Raw genomic sequence first — 19,822 nt, forward strand, 5'->3', positions numbered from 1 at the left:
TACAGTGTGTTTTCTCTAAATGTATATACAGTGATTGATGGTTAACGCAGGGGTGCCTATTATCATGTGCTGCATGTTCATTGAGATTTATGCCTACGTTTACAGTATCTATTATTATGCATGGCCTGCTCATTGACCTATAGCAGAGATCACATTGTAATTGAACTGCATTGATCATTTGTGTGTGTTGAATACAGGTTTTTTATACATACAAACTGTGTGAAGTCTCTTTTTGGGGTTGTTCAGCTGGGGTGTTGTGGGAACGTGCTGTGCTGTTGCTTTACGCATTGCTTCTGGGATAAGCCTGATTGCTCTGTGGCAGGCTACCCACGAGTGAGCCCAGGTTAACTAGCAGGTGTACCTGACCAGCCAGGACAGGAGTAGCGTGCTCCACCTGGCTGGGACAATGCCCTAGGCAACTGGACCAAGCTGCCTCCAACAGCCACTAAGTTACATTATTGGTACTCAGTGTATATTATTGCGTGTTCTTTCTGCCTCTGAGCCCACTTGAAGCCAAAATATTGCTTTTCCCCTCTGCTGCTTTCTGCCATTGGCTCCACAGCTAGCGCAAAAAAGCAATGGCAAGAGAGGGCAGCCTTGTCAGGATCGATGACCAACATCAAACACTGCTGACAATAATCCACCACTCTTTATTCTGGATTTCAAGTTGTGATACAGTATCTTCACCTTGAGATAAATTCAGGTCCCAGGTTCATCATGTCAGGACTGTGATAAGTATCTCCGTTTCACATTGTCAAAGGCCTTTACTAAACTCTACTAATAGAAGTTTCAAGGGCTTTTCAAATGTGTGGGCTAGGGCTGGACAGGAAAGCTCTCTTTGAATGGTGTGGCAGGTAGCTGTATGGGGTTATGAATCTGTTTTGGTCCATATGGACCAGTTAGTAAAGTATAGTGGCAATTCTTTGTGATAATACTCTAGCTAGTATTTTAGACTCTACCTTAAATAGTGGTATTGACCTAAAAGGACCCACACTGGGCTAGTGGCTTGCTTGGCTTGGGAAAATATCTAATGATTCCTTCCTCCTATTTGTGGGACTGCCTCCCCTTCACTTTTGATGCAGTGAATATCACTAACAAATGTGAGACTTGCAGGCTCATATAGCATCAAAGAACTCTGCTGGCTTCATGAATAGTAATTGTGATATTGCCTCTGAGATCTCTGCAACTGTGAGTTTTTTTTTCTTAGATTGTCTCTTTCTTCTTTTGAGAGAGTAGTTATTTGGAGGCTATCTACAAAATCATTTAGTCTACCCATGTGGTCTACGCATCACAGACCATATAAATTGTGATAATAGTTTGAGAGTCATTTGGGCTGTTTCCTGCGGTTCTCACATTAAGTGTCCCCTGTCACCTCCAAGGCCTTGAGTGGGGCTCGCCTGGTCTTCTTTCAATAATTTATTGTGTCTGACATCAATTTTACGAGCACACACTGATTGACTGACTGATGTTTATTTACACATATCTTCCCAATTAATGATTTTTCTCCAAGCATATTCTTTTCCCAAAAATAATTTCCTGTATTGTGGATGGTTTGCCCTTTCATAGTAATTTAGTTGATATGTGACTGTCAAAGACTGTTGCCAGATTTTGATTCTTTCTTCTATATCATTTTTGCACCATTGTCCAAGTATCTTGAGCATCGCTAAGATCTACAGCAATATCTATCAACAGTTTCCTAGCTTTATTGCCTTTTTTTGTAGACACTTTGCTGGGATACTGCCACATGAGCATGGCCTTGTTGCTTGAAAGCTTCTTAATGGGTCAGCATTTTGCTTTACTGGTCATTATGGTATTGAATCTCTGCTACCAGGACTGCTTTCCCCAAACATTCAATTTCTTCCCTCCTATTTTGATATAAGGCCAATTGCTCTTGGACCATTTACCGGTTTGAAGGACTCCCAGAGTATATGTGAAGATGCCACATTTCCCTCTGCGAGGAAGAAGTAGAGTTCCATCTCTCTGATAGTTTGAGAGTTTCTCTGAGCTCTGATGTAGTGAGCCACCACATGTTCAGTTGCCATGTTCACTGCGGCCAGGAGCGCCTTTGGTCAGCTCTATTGTTGCATAGTCTGATAGCTGCCTGGCATGTATTTGTATGCTGGTATCCTTGGCAGTTTCTATTACTGCCAGTAAGGAGTGATCTACGTGGGAGAATGATCTATGGAACCCTAAGAAAAAAAAGTCTATTCCTCTGTATTTAGGTGCCGTTGCTGCCACGCATCACTCAGTCCATAGGAGTTTGTAAATGTGGCCAGGTGTGTAAGGTTTTCTTGACTTGCCATCTGTGTTCTGTTTCTATCTAATTTTGCACCCATGAAACGGTTGGAGTCACCTCCCAGTAACAGTGAACCCATTCGACCCTCCAACATAGTTGCGTCTAATTCATATAAGAATTATTTTGTTGACGGGGAGGTGCCTACACAGACCTGGAAATTATCATTGATTGCCATTATGACTCTTAGACCATTATACATCTACCTCATTTATTTTGTTACCCTCATTCTGTTTGAAAGTATAGCTGTTTGTTAAGTAGAATGGCCACCCATCTCAATCTTTTGGTAAATTCAGCATGGAGTACTGAGCCCTGCCTGCCTATGAATGAGAATGGAGCCCAGAAATTGAATTTCTTACATCAGAAGGATGCCAGGTCCTTAATGCTTGTTTGTCTTTTTAGGATTGCTCTTTTGTCGCTTTATAAAGAGGGCCGTTCATATTCCAAAATAAATGTAATTGTGGGCTGCTCACTGTTGACTTTCTGTCTCTTATTTATTCTGGTGAACATAGAATGCATATAAAATCTGGGGCCAGTGATAAGTACCTTTTTGTTACTGTTGTGACATACAATTTAGCTCAACATGAACCCCCTGTTTAATAAACCTACCCCTGAACCTCTTGCCACACTTCTGAACAGTATCTGTCAAACAACTTTCCCATGTGAAGTTGGGTAGCTGTAAGCATCCATTTTTGTTGGATCCCTAGAACTCCAAGGCAATATAATGATACATCATTTGAGGGTAGTTTTGATTGAACCCCTCCCATTTAACAAATCTCATACATTAACAACATGCGATAATCAAATTTCTGGCGGGCGTTATCATACAGCATGTATCTGTTTTTCCTGTGTTCTCACCAGTTGCTGGTCTCTCCACTCCCAAGAGAGCCTCTATTGAGCATGTTAGTGTGATATTGATTCCATCTCTGCTGTTTGCTGTATTCTGCTGTTGGGGGTTGGTTTCCACTTGCATTCCACCATTTTCAATAGATTGATCAAGAATCAAAGGATTCTCCTCTCTGTTGTGTCTCTGGATGTCCTGCCAATGCCTTTTTTGGGTTACGTGTCTTCCTGGCACATCGCTGCCTTTTACTTGCAATGTCTGTTGAAGAATGGGTGTTGCTTGGCACATTAATATATCCTGGGTCAGACTATTAAGTACTTTTTTACTCTTTCACCCAATTCTACCTCTGGGGAGTCCAAAAAGAAAAGAGAATTTAGGGCCTTATTTAGATGTCGGCAGAGAGAGTACTCCGTCACAAATATGACGGATATCCTGTCCGCCGTATTAGGATAGAATGGGATCGTAATACAGCAGATGGGATATTATTCTTGTGCTTACAGATTCTCACCCAGACCTGTACTTATTTCCTAGTAAAATTTGTAGAATTCCCTGTGTTTTGTGCTACTAAGATTGTCCTTAAAAGCCTGATAATTAAGGGTCAACCTTTTCTTATCCTCTTCTCGGTTATCTTCACTTTCATAAAAGTCTCTATTGAAGTGCACCCTTCCTCTGCATGGTTATTCTGACCAGTTTGTAACTTAGTGGTGGATGCGATACAGTATTAGGAAGAGTTAATTAGAAGCAAAGGTTTATTCTTCAGAGTCACAAATCCTGCCCTTCTCCATTGTTTGACAAATAAATCTGAATAATAAAAAAAAAGAATTTATAGAGCAGTTGTTAGAAGAAGTGTTTTGGAACATGATGTGCCCATTAGGCCATTAATGGCTTGAATGAAGTATACGTTTTTCAAATTGCGACCCGAAAGTCAGGAAATTAAGCTGAATCGTCTAGCTAGCTGTGTCTCTATAAAAAAAAGTGGTTAAATTGTGCACAGGATGCGTTTGACAAGCCGGACCATTTGATTATCTTGCCTTAAGAACGGCAAACCTCATGGAACTACCCATTAAGTCTGTTTCACTCTTCCAAGGCCCAACCTGTCCCATCCCTAGGACGGCAGCCTGTTGCTGCATATCATTGGATATGGCTGACTTTGTGGTTGCACATCTCATTTTCAGAGGTAGACGGTGCCGGCATGAGTGTGGACGGCTGGTGCTGAGCCTGCCAAAGGCACTAACTCCTTAAGCTAGGGTTAGTTCAGCATCACACCTCTGTAGCAGAATTACCTAATGGATAGTTTGATGGTGTTATGGGATACCCATGCTGCCATTGTCCTATGTGATCCAAGTGAGAGCTGCTGGGGCCAATGAAGGGCAGATAGTAGTTGGCTGGGGCACTCAAGAAAGTGGAAACACCCAGTTCTTGTCTTATAGATGCTGGCCATGCTTGTTGATGTACATGGAGAGATTGGCCAGACCTGGTATTGGACAAGTGAGTGCTGGTAATACCTGTTTGGGGCATGTGTAACTGTAGATACAGATCATGTGCATACTCCTGACATGTAGTATTTGGCTTAGACGTGTACAGCCTGTTTTTCTTCAAAGAAGACTTCGAGTCATGAGGTGTAGTGACTCCTGCTATGACTGGTAAAGCTCATGGGCATCGGCTTCATTGTTAGATTATTTTTTTCCTGCTGGCGGGATAGAATAAAGCTCCAGGTCTATGCCTCTCAATGTTCATTGTCAATTGCTTTCTTCTCCATACCCTTAGGAAAAAACATATCACTGTCTTCCTAATCTTCTGCTTCATTGCAACCCCCATTTGGCTTTGCGACTGGGTTCTTTTCGACTACCCTTCAGGGGCTGCGCCTGGTGGGCCTTCAACCTCCATCTTTGACAATGTGGTCATCGTAATGGAAAGGACCCCTTTCCAGTACTGCCCAAGGTTTAGAACAAAGTACCCCAAGACAAACTTTCACCAGGTTTGCAGTATGTCTGTCACCAGATCACAACAAGGTGTACTGCACTGCCTGTCTCACCTTCTGCTCCAAGAAGAACCTGAGGTACCGACATGAACAGCATCTTACTCGACGCACCATGAGGTTTGCAGGCTCTGTCTCTCTCCAGAGTACTACAATGCCTCCTGTGCGACCTGTCTTGCCTTCAGGTTCAAGAAGACACTGACACAAACTACATTTCACTTGATGCACTATAACACAGCGACAAAGGGAGAACACCACCTACCTCTTCAGAGATTGCAGCATCAAGGAGAAAGAACAAACAGGGCCCTTAGCCTAGTAGGCCTTCCACTGCAGCCCAAGTCAAGCTCGCAATCTGAGTCAGAGATGGAAGGACCTCAGGTCATCATAGTCCATCTGAAGCACACATTGGCTGTGATAGCTACTACTGCTCCTCCACCTTCATCCCAACACAGATGTCAGGCCAAACATGGCCCTCAAAGGCCAAGCACTAACCAAACTTCCAGTCTGCCACTTCCTGAGGGCCATGGTAGGCACCGACACAAGGCTTTGAATCCAACACTGACCCATCCTTGGGCAACGAAAATGCTGCTGAAGATCCCACACCACACACCCTCCATGCCGAGTTCTCCGTCCACGCTGACACTGAAATTGGCCTTGAAGACTCCCACGGTCTGAAAACTCCATCAGTGCTGAAAGCGCCCTCAGTTATGGCAGAGCAGAAACCATAATCTGATAGAGACTTCTAGTTGCAGATTCCTTACCTTAGAATTTCCCACAGGCGTCAGACTGGATCTGGAGATTTTTCTTTGAGCAGTACCAATGCACACTGTCAGGTGATGTCGGTCGACTCCGCATCCATCTGTGGTGTGTGGTCGTACATAGGTGCCGCCTCAGCGCAGTGACGTTATTTCTTTTCTTTCCACGCCACGCACTGATCCAGAGAGAACTACCCTGGTCATTTTTGGGCCAATTTGGGGACTTTTTAAAAGTTTTTTGTGTGTGACTTTTGGTGCATTGAGGATTTCTCCAAAGACCGGGTTCAAACCATGCGAAGACTGTCACTGGATGATGTCAGTGACGGATCCGCACCGGGTCTGTTTGGAGCTCGACCATGACCTGAAGTCATGCTCCGAGTGTTAGGTCATGCGCCCGAAGGCTTTCAGGGAGTGGTCTCCAAAGCTCATGGTGACCCAGCGTTCGACTCTGCATCTCTTCCGTTCTCGCTCGAGAGGAAAGTCTTGAGACTGTTCTCGGAGTCACCACCACTCGTCGACCTCCAAGTCTTGGGGTCACTTTGGTAAGAAGAAGTCAAAGAAGGCTTTCTTCGACTTCACCTCGTCATTCGGCTGATGAGATGTAGGAGGAGCATTGACGTTCCAGTCCTCCGTCCACAGAGCCTACTTCTGGGCCTCTCCGCGCCTCCCCAAGTTTCCGGGAGCCAGAGCGACCCCTGCCCAAACAAGATTTTTATGAGGCCATGTGTCTCATATTTGGGCAGTCTAACCCCCCTTCGGCACTTTGGGTTTGGATGGGGGCCTTCGGGTTCTGCGCCAGCAGCTTCAGCTCTAGCCTCCGAGGGCCCCTCTGGATCTGTTACCAGATCCATGCTGATGCCGGTTGTCGACACAATGTCAATTGTGCCCACGATCGATGTCCACCTGATCCCCGATGAGCTGGAATGGCGTCTACCGACACCACATCAGACATCGATTGGGCTTAGTCACCCCAGGTTAGATTCAGACCCTCTTTCCTATGGGCATGAATACGGGGAAGGATTGGAGGGGGTCACTGGACCCTTATGAATAACCTAACATTGACTGGGCACAGGAATTGAGCGGGTCAGTGGTCTGGATACTTCCCCAGATGCTGGCATGCTTTCTACTCCCACCGTGGCTACGGCGGAAGGAGCCTCTTATTCTGTGGTGGTCAGCAGAGAGGCTGAGGTCCTAGAACTGCCCACTGTAGCGGTCAGGACAAATCTCCTGACTGAGTTGCTTCAGCCTGGAGCTTCCGCTTCAGAGCCTCTCCTTCCTTTCAATGAAGCCCTCACTCATGTAATTCTGAGTACTTAGTCCAGACCCAGCACAGGGGTGCCTGTGAATAGAACAATCGCTTGCCACCATCGGCCTTCCCTGAACGAACCTAAATTCCTGTCCTAACCCCACGCCTGAGAGCCTTGTTATCCAGGTATCCTAATCATCTGGGGCATTCAGATCGACTCCCTGGATAGGGAATCAAAGAGGCTGGACCAAATTGGGAAGAAGATGTTTTCTTCCTCCAGTCTGGCGCTGCGGTCAGTGAACACCACACGCCTTTTTGGCTGTTAAACCCACTCCTTGTGTGATACAGTCGCGCAAGTCTTACTGCAGATCCCGGAGGAGGCCTGGGCTATCGTCTTCCATGCTATTGCTAATGGTAGAGACGCAGTGAAGTTCAGTATTCAATGTGGGCTGGAGACGACCGACTCTCTGGGAAGATCGGTTGTGTCGAGAGTGGCCCTGAGGCACCACGCCTTGTTGAGGACATCTGGATTTTCGGGGGATGTCCAACAGACCCTAATGGACATGCCCTTTGATGGCACCCGTCTTTTCGGAGACAAGGCGGACTCTGCGTTTGAGAGGTTCAAAGAGTCTCGAGCTACAGCTCGGTCCCTCGGCCTTTCGATTGCCCATCAGTCTGGGAATGGCCTCCCTTTGCACCCCTTTCCCAGCCACCTTGTCAGCCACGCTACTCAGCCCCTTCATGGCCGGGAACACGGAATCCCACTGGCTCATGGGACAGGGAACCAGAGCTCTGCCTACTCCACCCTGCCCCTTCTTCAGCCTCCACGCCTTCCTAGTCCTCCCCCCCCCCCCCCCCATCTCAGACCAGTTGGCAGTAGGATTCGCCATCATCTGCCCCACTGGCCATGCCTCCATCCTACGGCTGCCTACCGGATGATCATCTGGCACTTCTCCACAAGGAAGTCGTGCTGTTTTGGCCAAGAGAGCAATAGAGAGGGTCCCTGCGTCAGAAGTAGGTTGTGGGTTTTCCCGCTAGTTTCTGGAGCCCAAAAAGAACAAGGGCTTACGACCTACCTTAGACCTTTGGGCCCTCAATCTCTTCCTCAAGAAGAAGTTCAAAATGCTCAATCTGGCTGAGGTGCTGTCGGCCTTGGACCCAGGAGATTGAATGGTAGCGTTGGACTTGCAGAGCGCTTATTTCCATATCCCTGTCTTGCCTGCCCACAGACGCTACCTGCGATTCATGGTAGGCCATGAGCACTTTCAATTTAACGTGCTTCCCTTGGGCCTTACCAGCGCCCCTCTGGTGTTCACGAAAGTGATGGCGTTGGTTGCAGCTCACCTGCGCAGATTAGGGGTTTCAATCTTCCCCCACCTCGAGTGACTGTTGAAGGCAGACATGCCCCCACAAACTCATCTCCCACCATCAGACTACAGCGAACCTTCTGCACAGCCTCTGTCCTGGGTTTTGGTGAGATTGACTCTGAGGTTGCTGGGCCTCATGACCTCCTGCATTCTGCTAGTTAAACGTGCCAGATGGCATATGCGGGCTCTGCATGGCCCAGATCTCGGAGGGGATTGCGATAGATCTGCAATGGTGACTTTCGAATCAGGACTGGGTCAATAACAGATCCCTCTCACTCCCTCGACCAGATCTGACAGTAGTGACAGAAGCATCAATGCTGGGATAGGGGCGGCCACATGGGAGAGGCTTAGATCAGAGGTCACTGGTCTCCTGCGGAGTCTGGACTCCACATGTATCTTCTGGAGCTCTCGGCGATCAGACTTGCATTGAAGGCATTCCTTTCCTCTCTCAAAGGGAAAGTGGTGCAGGTGTTCACGGTCAACACTACCGCAATGAGGTACTGCAACAAACAGGGCAGAGTAGGGTCCTGGACCCTATGTCAAGAGGCCTGTGGACATGGCCGGTGCATCAGGGCAGGGTGGTTCAACAGCTGGCGGGCTCTCTAAACGCCAGAGCATATGAACTCAGCCGTCGATGCATAGTCGATCATAAATGGTGTCTCCTTCTGGAGGTGACACAAGGTCTCTCAGCAGTGGAGAGAGCATTGGTTAGATCTGTTCGCCTCTGCAGAGAATGCGCAATGTCAGCTGTTTTGCTCGTCGAGTTTTCAAGGCAGCACTCGCTCAGCTATGCTTTTCGTCTTGAGTGGAACTCCGGCCTTCTTTACGCCTTCCTGCCTATACCACTTCTGTCCAGAGTTCTGAAGAAGATCAAGAATAACTGGGCCCAAATAATCCTTTTGGCTCTGGACTGGGCACGGAGAATATGGTATCCAGAGGTACTGAGCAGGGCCACAGATCTTCCAGTCAGACTGCCCCTTTGGGAGGATCTTTTGTCACAGCTACAAGAGAGGGTCCTCCACCCGAACCTGTCTAATCTTTGCCTTCAAGAGTGGAGATTGAGCGGCGGCAGTTGACAGCTTTTGACCTTCCGTCTCAAGTCTGTGATGTTATCTTTTCAGCCAGGCGTCCCTCCACCAAAATGGTATATGCCTTTTGTTGGCCATAAATTTATGGCATGGTGTACCAACAAGTCTGTTGATTCCCCTCTATGCTCCTCTCTCTGAGGTTCCTTTGTTCATCCTTCCTTTAGCCCAGCAGGACTCTGCTTTGGGAACCCTTGAAGGTTACTTATCGGCCATGGCAGCCTTTCTTAGATTGCCAGACCAACCTTTCCTTTTTAAGTCTCCTATTGTTGGTAGATTCCTTAAGGGACTCACCCATTTGTTTCTTCCCACTCCATTTATCATGCCCCTGTCGGACCTCAATCTTGTCCTTACTTACTTAATGATGCGTTACACAATTGTCCCTCGCTGCTCCTTACTCTCAAAACTGCATTTCTCATTGCCATCACCTCTGCTCGCAGAGTGAGTGAGCTTCGGCTCTTTGTTCAAAACCCTCATTTTTGTCTGTTCACCCTGATAAAGTGGTGCTACGTATGAGGGTGTCCTTCCTTTCTAAATTCGTTGCACCATTACATGGAGGCCAATCCATCACTTTGCCTACTTTTTACGCACCTCCACATCCTTCTCATGAAGAGGAGAGACTCCACCATCTGGATCCAAAAAGGGCGTTGGCGTTCTACCTCAATCGTACCAAAGATTTCCAGGTGGACGATCAACTCTTGGTTGGATACGTGGGTGCGAAGAAAGGGAAGGCGGTGCAAAAGTGTTCCATCTCATGATGGATACTACTTTGCATCAAAATGTACTACGCTTTGGCAAAGAAGCAACCCCTGAGGGCTTGCACGCTCACGCCACTAGAGCAACTCCTGCTACCACAGCGTTAGCACACGGAGTTCCTGTCCTGGATATCTGGCAGGCAGCAATGTGGGCATCCCTGCATATGTTCACAAAGCTTTCCTGCCTGGACAGTGTGGTCCACCGAGACGGCTACTTTGGTTGTTCTGTCCTACAGAACCTCTTCGTATGATCTTGGTTCGCAGCCCACCACAGAGGATGGTATTGCTTAGGTATCTATTCTAAGGTAAGGAATCTGCAACTAGAAGTCAGTTTATCTGGTAGAGACATTCTAGTTGCAGATTCCTTACCGACTGTGACCTGATTTCTAGGGACATGGATTCTCTTTTCAGGGCCCTAGTTCTGGCACATTATTTTCAGTGTTTTTCATGGCTCGCCATGGAAAGTCTTGAAAAGAAACTGACATCGCCGGCTTGGCGCCTGTGTATGACCCCAACGTTATCATGGCGACCACGATGCCAACGGTGGACGCAAAGTCGAACAGCGCCATCTGATGGCGCTCCACAAAGATACTGCTTGAAGACAAATCTCTTGATCCAGTCTGATGCCTGGGGGAAATTCTAAGGTAAGGAATCTGCAATTATATTATGTCTCTACCAGATAAATTGTTACCGAAGGTTAGTAACTTGTTCTTCAGGCCCAAAGAGGCCAACACCACACCTCTGTCCTCTCTTGCCCTCCAGCAACCAGGGGCACCCAGACCTGCAGGAGTAACTCGGCTTCAAATATTAGCGGATCTTAATCCAGCAATACACTGGCAGGATCCTCACTCAGCATCCTCTCAAGACTTTAGACACTGTTCCTCACAAGAGAATGCTGACTTGTGGGGAGGCTCTCACCTTGGAGCCTGAACCGCCAGCCAAGGCCAGGAAGCATCAAATTAGACCCCATATTCCACTTCCTCCTTCTTCTTCCCCTACACCTCCAATTCATCCTCACTACCTCCTCCACAGGCCCATCTCTTGTCATACTTACCTATGGGTTCCCCACATTCATCACGCATTGAGGTGGTCTTTCCTATCCCTTTGACCTTTATGAGGCCCCTTTCAGCTCCGAGCCTCAGGATGATCCATCTGGGGAAACTGACCTGGACCATTGTCCTGCTAAGATGTCCCCCAAGACAACAACACCTCATACCCCATGGTCCTTAATCTGGTCACAAGGTGGACTTACATAAGGTCCAATAGGTCGAGGATTTCCTAGTGGAGATACCCTGCTCCACCCAGCGCTTTGTCCAATTTTTACCCTTGCTCAAGGGCTTGCTGAAGACTGCTTCTGAAACATTGTAGGACCTGGTCATAGCTAGGGTGTTCACTCCTAGGGTGGACAAGAAATATAAACCTTCCAGCTTAGATCCTTCTTACATCAGAGGTCAGCTCCTGCCATACTCCCTGGTAGTCCGTACAACCAGCAAGCATGCCAACGCTCAGGACACTGCTGACTTGCCATCCCTGGACAAAGAGAACAAGAAGATTGCCACAGCTGGTAAACGCATTGCGACTCAGTCAGCCACCGATTGGAGTATCTCAGATTCAATTGGCCTGCTCTTACGGTCCGACTAGGGCCACTTGGATGATATGGAGGAGCTCCCCCAAAACCTCCCTGAGCAAAACCTGAAAAGAGGCCGTGACCTCGGACTAATAGTGGTTGACTGGGACAATTTGGAAAAGGAAACACCCTCTGTTTGGCTTATAGATGTTACAGAGGGGAAAATTATATTGAAGCTACAATTCAGTGTGCCCTGGATGCCGCAGACACTATGTTGCGCAGAATCAATTCAATGGTACTCATCCAGCATCATGTCTGGTTGTGAGTCTTTAGTTACAAGCCAGAAGTGCAACATCACCTGCTCACCTTGCCCTTTATTGTCGAGCACCTCTTCAGACTTCAGGTTGACCAGATGCTTGAGGAAATCAAGAAGGATATAAGTACAGCTATTGGCATGGGTGTACTCCAAACACCTTTTCCTCTGTGGTTCCTTTCTCAGGTCCCTGTACCATGGAGTGCCAAGTTCACCTTCCAAAGAAGCCTCTACCTCCTTTCAGAAGCAGCAAAGCCGGAAACCCCATCAAGGGGCTATTCTAGGGGGTTTTGCAGGTGTAACAAGTTAAGAGGTAGAAGGAAGGCTTTAGCTGCTAAAGGACCGCCCCGCCAAACAGTGACACAATCACACTCCTCACTGATCTCACTACTCCTGATGGAGGAAGACTACAGAGGTTTTTTCAGTTGTGGGTGGAGTTCTCCTTAGATCAGTGGGTCTTTGCCGTAATAGGCCAGGGTTACTGCTTGGAGCTCACCACACCCCCTCCAAACATCCCATCACACAGACACACCCTCTGTCCAGAACACCAGCGCCTCCTGCAGGAAGAAGGGGAGCAGGGGAGCCATAGAGCCCATGCTGTCACCCCAGCACGGCAAGTACGTTCTGTCAGAACACAATGGCTTTGGCCATGGGAGTTTTTCAAAAGTCTTCTCCCTAGGGATCCTTTCTGAGGTCCCAATATAGGGGAGGGCTCCAAGACAACTTCATTTGAGGCATCTACCTCTTATCAGAGGCAGCAACACCAACAAACACCATCCAGGGGAGGTTAAAGAGGTACTAACTCAAAAGGCAGAGGTAGAGGGAGCACAGCGTAAGAAGGCGCCCCAGCAAAATAGTGACTCCCTCTCCTTTGTCCTCTATCACATTACACCTGTCATGGGAAGACTTCAGGGATTTTGCACCCATTGGCTGAAGACTGCCTCCAATCAGTGGGTCCTTTCCGTCTTCAGACAGGGTTACTATTTAGAAGTCACCGCAAAGCCCACTAAACATTCCTTCTCACAAACTAACCCTGTCCCCATAACTCCAGCGCCTCTTACAAGAGGAAGTAGAGGCACTTATTCACAGGGAAGCAATATAGTGTGGCAAAAAGCTGTACTCTGTGTATTACCTTATACCCCAAAAAGAAAGGACACTCAGGCCTATACTTGACCTTAAGCCCCTCATCAAGTATGTCCTGTGGGAGTACTTTCACTTGATGACGCTCCAGGATGTCACTCCTCTACTGCAGCAAAGCGACTTCATGACCACCACCACCACCGCCGACCTGAAGGATGCTTCCTTTGACATCCTAATCCACCCTGCACACCATCAATACCTCTGGTTTGTGGTAAGTGGCCAGCATTACCAATTCAAAGTGCTATCCTTTGGGGTCACCACCTCCCTAGGATGCTCAAAAAAGTGTCTGTGGGAAAGGAAGTTTCTCATCTCAGAAGGCACAGCATCCACATTATCCATTACTTGCATGACTAGCTGATAAAGAGCATAACTGAATAACAGTGCTTGGCTCACACCCGGGCCACTATAGACTTCTATAGGTCTAAGGTTTGCAATCAAACCACTCGTGATCCAGATCTTTTTGGGAGTGGTGCTCAACTCAGTTGGTAGAAAAGCCTGTCCTGTCACTGCATGGGTCCAAGCTTTCCAATTGTTACTCTCCCTTTTTCAGCCAGATCAGCAAATAACAGTCAGGGCAGTCATGCGCAACTTTGGCATGATGGCCTCCTGCACTGCCATAGTTCCCTGTGCCAGGTAACTCATGCGTCTGTTGCAAGAGTGCCTAGCTAGACAATGGTCTCAAGTGGGAATGGGAGGATTTAGTGTTGAACTGCGGTCTCACCTGACTGCAGTAATGGAACAGCAGCAATCTGTTGCAGGGAAGGCCCTTTCCTGACCCACTACCACAGGCGACCATCACAATGGATGTTTCCCTCACCAGGTGGGGAGCACATTTACAGGATGTGATGGTTTAATTGTAAGAGGGCATCCCATCAGTGGCTCTCAGGATCAACTACCTGGAGCATCTGGCTCTTCAGCAGGCACTCAAAGCATTCATCTGTCCAATTAATTCTCCTAGACAACTTGACAGACATGTTCTACCTACAGAAGCAGGGTGACACACACTCACCAAAGTTGATGGTGTTAGCACAGGGAATTTGGCCGTGGGTAGTCCATCACAGAGTCTACCGAATGGCACATTACTTAACTGGAGTGGACAATGACTTTACTGACCTTCTCAACAGGATGCAGCAACTAGTTCATGAGTGAGAACTACACCCTGAAGTCCTACTCCCGTAATTCTGTCTTAGAGGGTTTCCTGATGTAGAGCTGTGTCACTGCTGAAATCTCAAAAATGCCTAAGCTTTGCCTCCAGGTAATTAAGGTTCAAAGGCAATGCACTATGAATGAAGTGGTCACGGATATTCACCTACACCTCTCCTGCTTCTTCTGTTCGTGGTTCAAAAGCTTCGGCAAACCACTCACTCTCATCCCAGTGGTTCCATATGGCCCAAATGGCCGTGGCTCACCATTATCCTTGACCTGGCCCTAGTGCCCCACAAGAAACTGCACAACAAGCCAGAACTTTATACAGAGCCACGGTACAGTCAGGCACCCAAACCCCAGGCAGCTCAATCTTGCGATCTGGCTTCTGAACTCCTAGAATTAGGCTACCTCAGCCTACCTTTGGAGTACATGACAATCCTTAAGGGGCATGCATACCTAAAAATCGAACCTGCTATGCACTCAAAGGGAAGCGGTTTGTTTATTGTTGTCTTCCCAGGCACATTGACCTGCTCAACCAGCAGTCCAAGACATTGTCTGTTATCTGCTTCATTTGCAGAAGTCAGGCTTCGCTTATACTTCCATCAGACTTCATTTAGTCATAGTTGCTGCTTACCTTCAGTACTGAGAACACACTTCATCCTTCAGGGTTCCAGTCACTAAGCCCTTCTTGGGGAGCCTTAAAAGGGTCATTCCACCCGGGGTACCACCTGTTTCTGTGCGGAACCTTAACAGTGTTCTCACAAAACGCATGGGCCCACCTTTCGATCTGCTTCACTCGTGTCCATTGCAGTTCTTTTCCTGGAAGTTCACCTTCCTAGTGACCATCACCTCTCTCGTGTGTGAGTGAGCGCCAGGCTCTGACCCTGGAGAAACCTTTCTTACAGATTCACAAAATCCTTGAGACAAACCCCAAATTCTTCCCTAAGGTGGTATTTTCCTTCCACCTCAATCAAACCATCAAACTCTTGGTGTTATTTCCACATTCAGATTCAGTGTCAGAGAGGGTTCTTCACACACCAAATGTCAAAAGGGACCTCATTTATTACATTGACAGGATAAGACCTTTCAGTAAAACACAGCAGCTCTCTGTTTCTATCTCCAAACCACACAAGAGCTGCACTCACCCCAAAGAGGGAATAGCCCATTGCTTGGTCATATGAATGCAGACCTTTTACGTAAAAGAAAAGAGACCTTTGTATGTCCCTCCCAGGTTCCACTCACCCCACGAAAAGGGGGGCAGCTGTGGCTTTTCTAGGTAGCATCCCATAGTTGATATATGAATTGCAGCTACCTGGTCCACTCTACACACTTTCTCCAAGCACTACTGTATGGATGTCCTCATATGCCAACAAGCTAATGTTGCCTGGCTGTAATCCCTCCACTTTCCCAGTCCTTTGCAACATCCTCCTGCTCGATACTAGGGGAGAACTGCTTACAGTCCATGCACAGCATGTGAATCTACAGCTCCACATACCCCAAGAGAAAAATGTTACTTATCTTGTAATCATCTGTTCATGGAATGTAGTACAGTAGATTCGCATGCACCCACCTTCATCCCTGGAGGTGTTGCAGAAGCCTCAGGTTGTTGCAAATGCCTTTCTTTCTTCATTTCTACATGCCACAAACAGATTCTTACAGGGTAAGTAAAATTTTCATTTACTGTCATGTAGAGCTTGGTAATATCTATAATAGGCATGTGAGTTCTGGCCTAACTGCTTCCAGTCATGTGGAGATTAGTAAAACATTTATCTGAGTTTGTGGAACTGGTTATATCCGTTGCTCATCATGCATATCTGAACCAGTATGACTAATGGTCAGAAATTAAACTAGTGTGCTCTTACCATAAATACTCAAGGCCAACACAGAAGGGAAGGTGTGAAATGTTTTATTCAACTTTTTACACTTATTACAGGCCTTTCTGGATATTGGCCTTTGTTTCTGGAAGAGCGATATTGGAATATAGTTTTAACTTTGGTTCCCAGAAAAATATATTTTCATATTGTGTGTAGAAAAACGTATCTAGTTTTGTAGATGAACTAGGTCAATTGGATGTTGCCCAGTCCCAAAGTTGGAGAAAGAGAATACCTTTCATTTCAGTGTAATTATTTTAGGGGCAGTCCAAGTAGGACCCAAATTCCTGGAAAAGACAAAATAAGGTCTGCCTTTAGAGAACTTCTGATGTGTGTCCTGCCTTTCACATCTCTAAACCGGTGTAGACTGGTTTATGCACAGAGTGCACCAAATGTGCCCTTCAAAGAATACCAGTGGCTTGGGGAGGCTACCCTTCCCAAGCCATGTAACAACTATTTCCTAAGGGAGAGGGTGTTACCCCCCTCTCCCAAAGCAAATCCTTTGTTCTGCCTTCCTGGGCTTGAGCTTTTCAAGCAGCAGGAGGAAAGAAACCTCTCTGAGGGGTGGCAGCAGCTTGGGCTGCCCAGAAACCCCCAGAAGGCTGGTAGAAGCAATTCTGGGGGTCCTCTGGCAACGGTATTGGGGTATGATTCTGACATGTTTGATACCAAACATGCCTATATTCGGAGTTACCATTATATAGCTGGACATAGGTATTGACCTATGTTCAGTACACGCATAAAATGGCATCCCCGCACTCACAAAGTCCAGGAAAATGGAACTGGAGTTTGTGGGGGCACCTCTGCTAATGCAGGGGTGCCCTCAAACACAGGTACTTGCACCCTGACTTCTGGGCTAGGGTGGGCCTGCCATAGGGGTGACCTACAGTGACCTGGTGCAGTGACCTGTAGTGCAAATTGTGCATGCACACTTTCACACAGGCTGCAATGGAAGGCCTGCAGAAAGGTTTTGTATGGGCTCCCATGGGTGTCATAATACATGCTGCAGCCCATGTGAGACCCATGGTGCCCCAGTGCCCTGGGTACCATATACTATGGGCTTACTTGGGGGCACCAGTGTGTCAATTGTGGAGTGTACAACCATAAACACAGAATTTGGGGGAGAGAGAGCATAACCACTGGAGTCCTGGTTAGCAGGTTGAGACCACTGCACTCTCAGGAAGTATTGAAAGTAAAAAAAAAAAAATCCTTGTAAAACAACAAAGACCAGCAGATCTCATGAACTGAACCTTCTAAATTCTGATTTTAATATTTCATTGACATGATTACGTGACAGTAGCAAGAATCTGGGGTGTAACAAAATCAATTTTTATGTAAACAGGATGAAAGAAGCTGAAATAGCTTCAAGTAAAAATGCTCACTCCTAGTGTAGGTAGAGGACTATGCAGAAGTGTGCCTTCTTTACTTTTGCTTATTATTAAATCCCCCATGACAAAATGAGATTGAGGTATTGTAAAATGTGTGAGCCTTCTTTACTTTTGCTTATTAAATCTCCCATGGGAAAATAAGATTGAAGTATTGTAAAATTCATTTTCATGGAGATATAATGCATGATTGGAGAACCGTACACATACCATTCTGAAAAGTAATACTTTGATTTTGTAGGGAAGAAAAATGTTGTCAATAGAAAGATTGGAACACCTGAAAACTCAGCTGGATCCATCCGCCCAGTCTGATGTCATAGGCCAACTTGAGGTGATGATTACAAAGCTTGAACCATTTGACTCTGCATGTAGCAGCCGGAGAAGCAGTATTTCATCACATGTAAGTGCCTTATAAAACCCCAAGCCCTGTCTTTTTCATAGTTAAGTTAAACCCAATCCCTAACAAAAACACTAGTTTCCTCCCTTTTTGGTGTGTGTGAACTGCAGTATTTGTTTTGCATTGTGAACTTATTCTAAATTCACTAGTATCTATTTTGCCATCAAGCAGCTGAGTCTAGTAATTTCCTTTGAAATTCAACCATAGGCGGTGATAGTAACCCCCTAATGAGTTTGACCACAAACCCACAATGCCGAAGTATGTGACCACCTGTTAGAAATGTGGTATCTGGTTGGCTATGGTAGGCACCGCAGCCAAGCATTACCCACCACTCTTGTCAGGGTAAGGGAGTTACACACCCAAGATAATCCCTGCTCACCTCTTTGGTAGCTTGGCCAGAGTAGTCAGGCTTATCCCAGAGGCAATGTGTAAAGCATTTGCACAACAGACACACTCCAGTGACACAATAAATACACCACCAAAGAGACTCCACACAGTGTTATATAAAACTAGACTGTATTTTATATAAATCATAGACCAACCATGACTTAAAACATAAATCACCCACTAGGCAATTTTCTAACATCACAATGAATGCAACAAAAGGAAGATTTCTATGTTGCACGTCATCAAAAGCACCTTCTCTGAAATATGCTTGTTATCCTTGCAAAGTAAGAACGATGTATACCATAACATCACGTCATGAAATGCAGCAGTTAGGTTAGGGAGAGAAAACACATGAGTCGCCCAAGCATCACCATGCGTAAACCATCACTATGGCCGTCACCTATCGTCAATCATACCCGAATTACAAAAACACATAAATACAGTGCACCTGCACCTCTATTACACATTAGGTGGTAATGTGAGCACCAACCGTAGGCTACAGGAACACCTGCACACCTACGACAGTGAATATGGTAATAAGCATACTCTGCAAGATCAGGATCTCCATTGAGGATTCCTTCCCGTCCCGCCAGGTGATTTGTAAATGGCCCTAAAGGTATGCGTAAATGGGAGGGGCACGTACATGACCCACGACGGCAGGGAGATCTCACTAGGTTCCCCGCATGGGGAATAATCAAAATACTGGTGTGTGGGCTCTCCCACTAGTGGGGTTAGGGTACTTCAACTGAGCCTCCCAACTCTGGACCTCACCCGAAGCAAAACCCAGCAAACCAGCCCTCCCGGGATTAGTGAGCTACTCGGGGAACACGCGCTTCAACCACGTATCCGCACTGTGCCGAGTGCACAGTGTCACCAGGGACGGCTCCCAAGAAAATGCCTCCCCGGCACAGAGGCGGACGCCTACTGCAGGTGCCCTCACAGTGTAGTGTGCTATGTATGGGTCCCGTTGGAGGCACTGGAAGCCCACCACACCTGCTGGCCGTGGTCAGTAAAGAGTGACTTCTCTGTCGAGCGGCGATCACGCCTGGTTGAAGTTCCCCTCCTCCTGAAGGGCTATGGCTTCACTGGGTGCCAGCAGTCTTCACCTGCTTCATACAAAACACTTCACACACCCCAAGCACTAGGAAGAGAAAACACATGTTGCTTAGTGACCAGGGGAAGCGCTGAGGCTGCACAATGCAAGGAAATCACCAACGCTTCCCTGCCTCTGACCCACAGCCAGAAGAGGTTTGCAGAAAACAAAGCGCTCACTACGCGCTGGAAGGAGAAAGT

General features: G+C 47.0%; 1 protein-coding gene across 1 annotated transcript in view; it reads left to right on the top strand.

Moving 5' to 3' along the window:
• The window catches only part of HPS5 (HPS5 biogenesis of lysosomal organelles complex 2 subunit 2), a 422,510-nt gene that overhangs the window by 171,091 nt on the left and 231,597 nt on the right, over nt 1-19,822 (top strand). The window contains exon 11 of the mRNA XM_069223753.1: nt 17,987-18,145. Within this exon, the coding sequence (XP_069079854.1) occupies nt 17,987-18,145 (159 nt within the window). The remainder of the gene's footprint in view (nt 1-17,986; nt 18,146-19,822) is intronic.

The sequence above is a fragment of the Pleurodeles waltl genome, chromosome 3_1, assembly GCF_031143425.1.
Source record: "Pleurodeles waltl isolate 20211129_DDA chromosome 3_1, aPleWal1.hap1.20221129, whole genome shotgun sequence".
In the NCBI taxonomy this organism is placed as follows: domain Eukaryota; kingdom Metazoa; phylum Chordata; class Amphibia; order Caudata; family Salamandridae; genus Pleurodeles; species Pleurodeles waltl.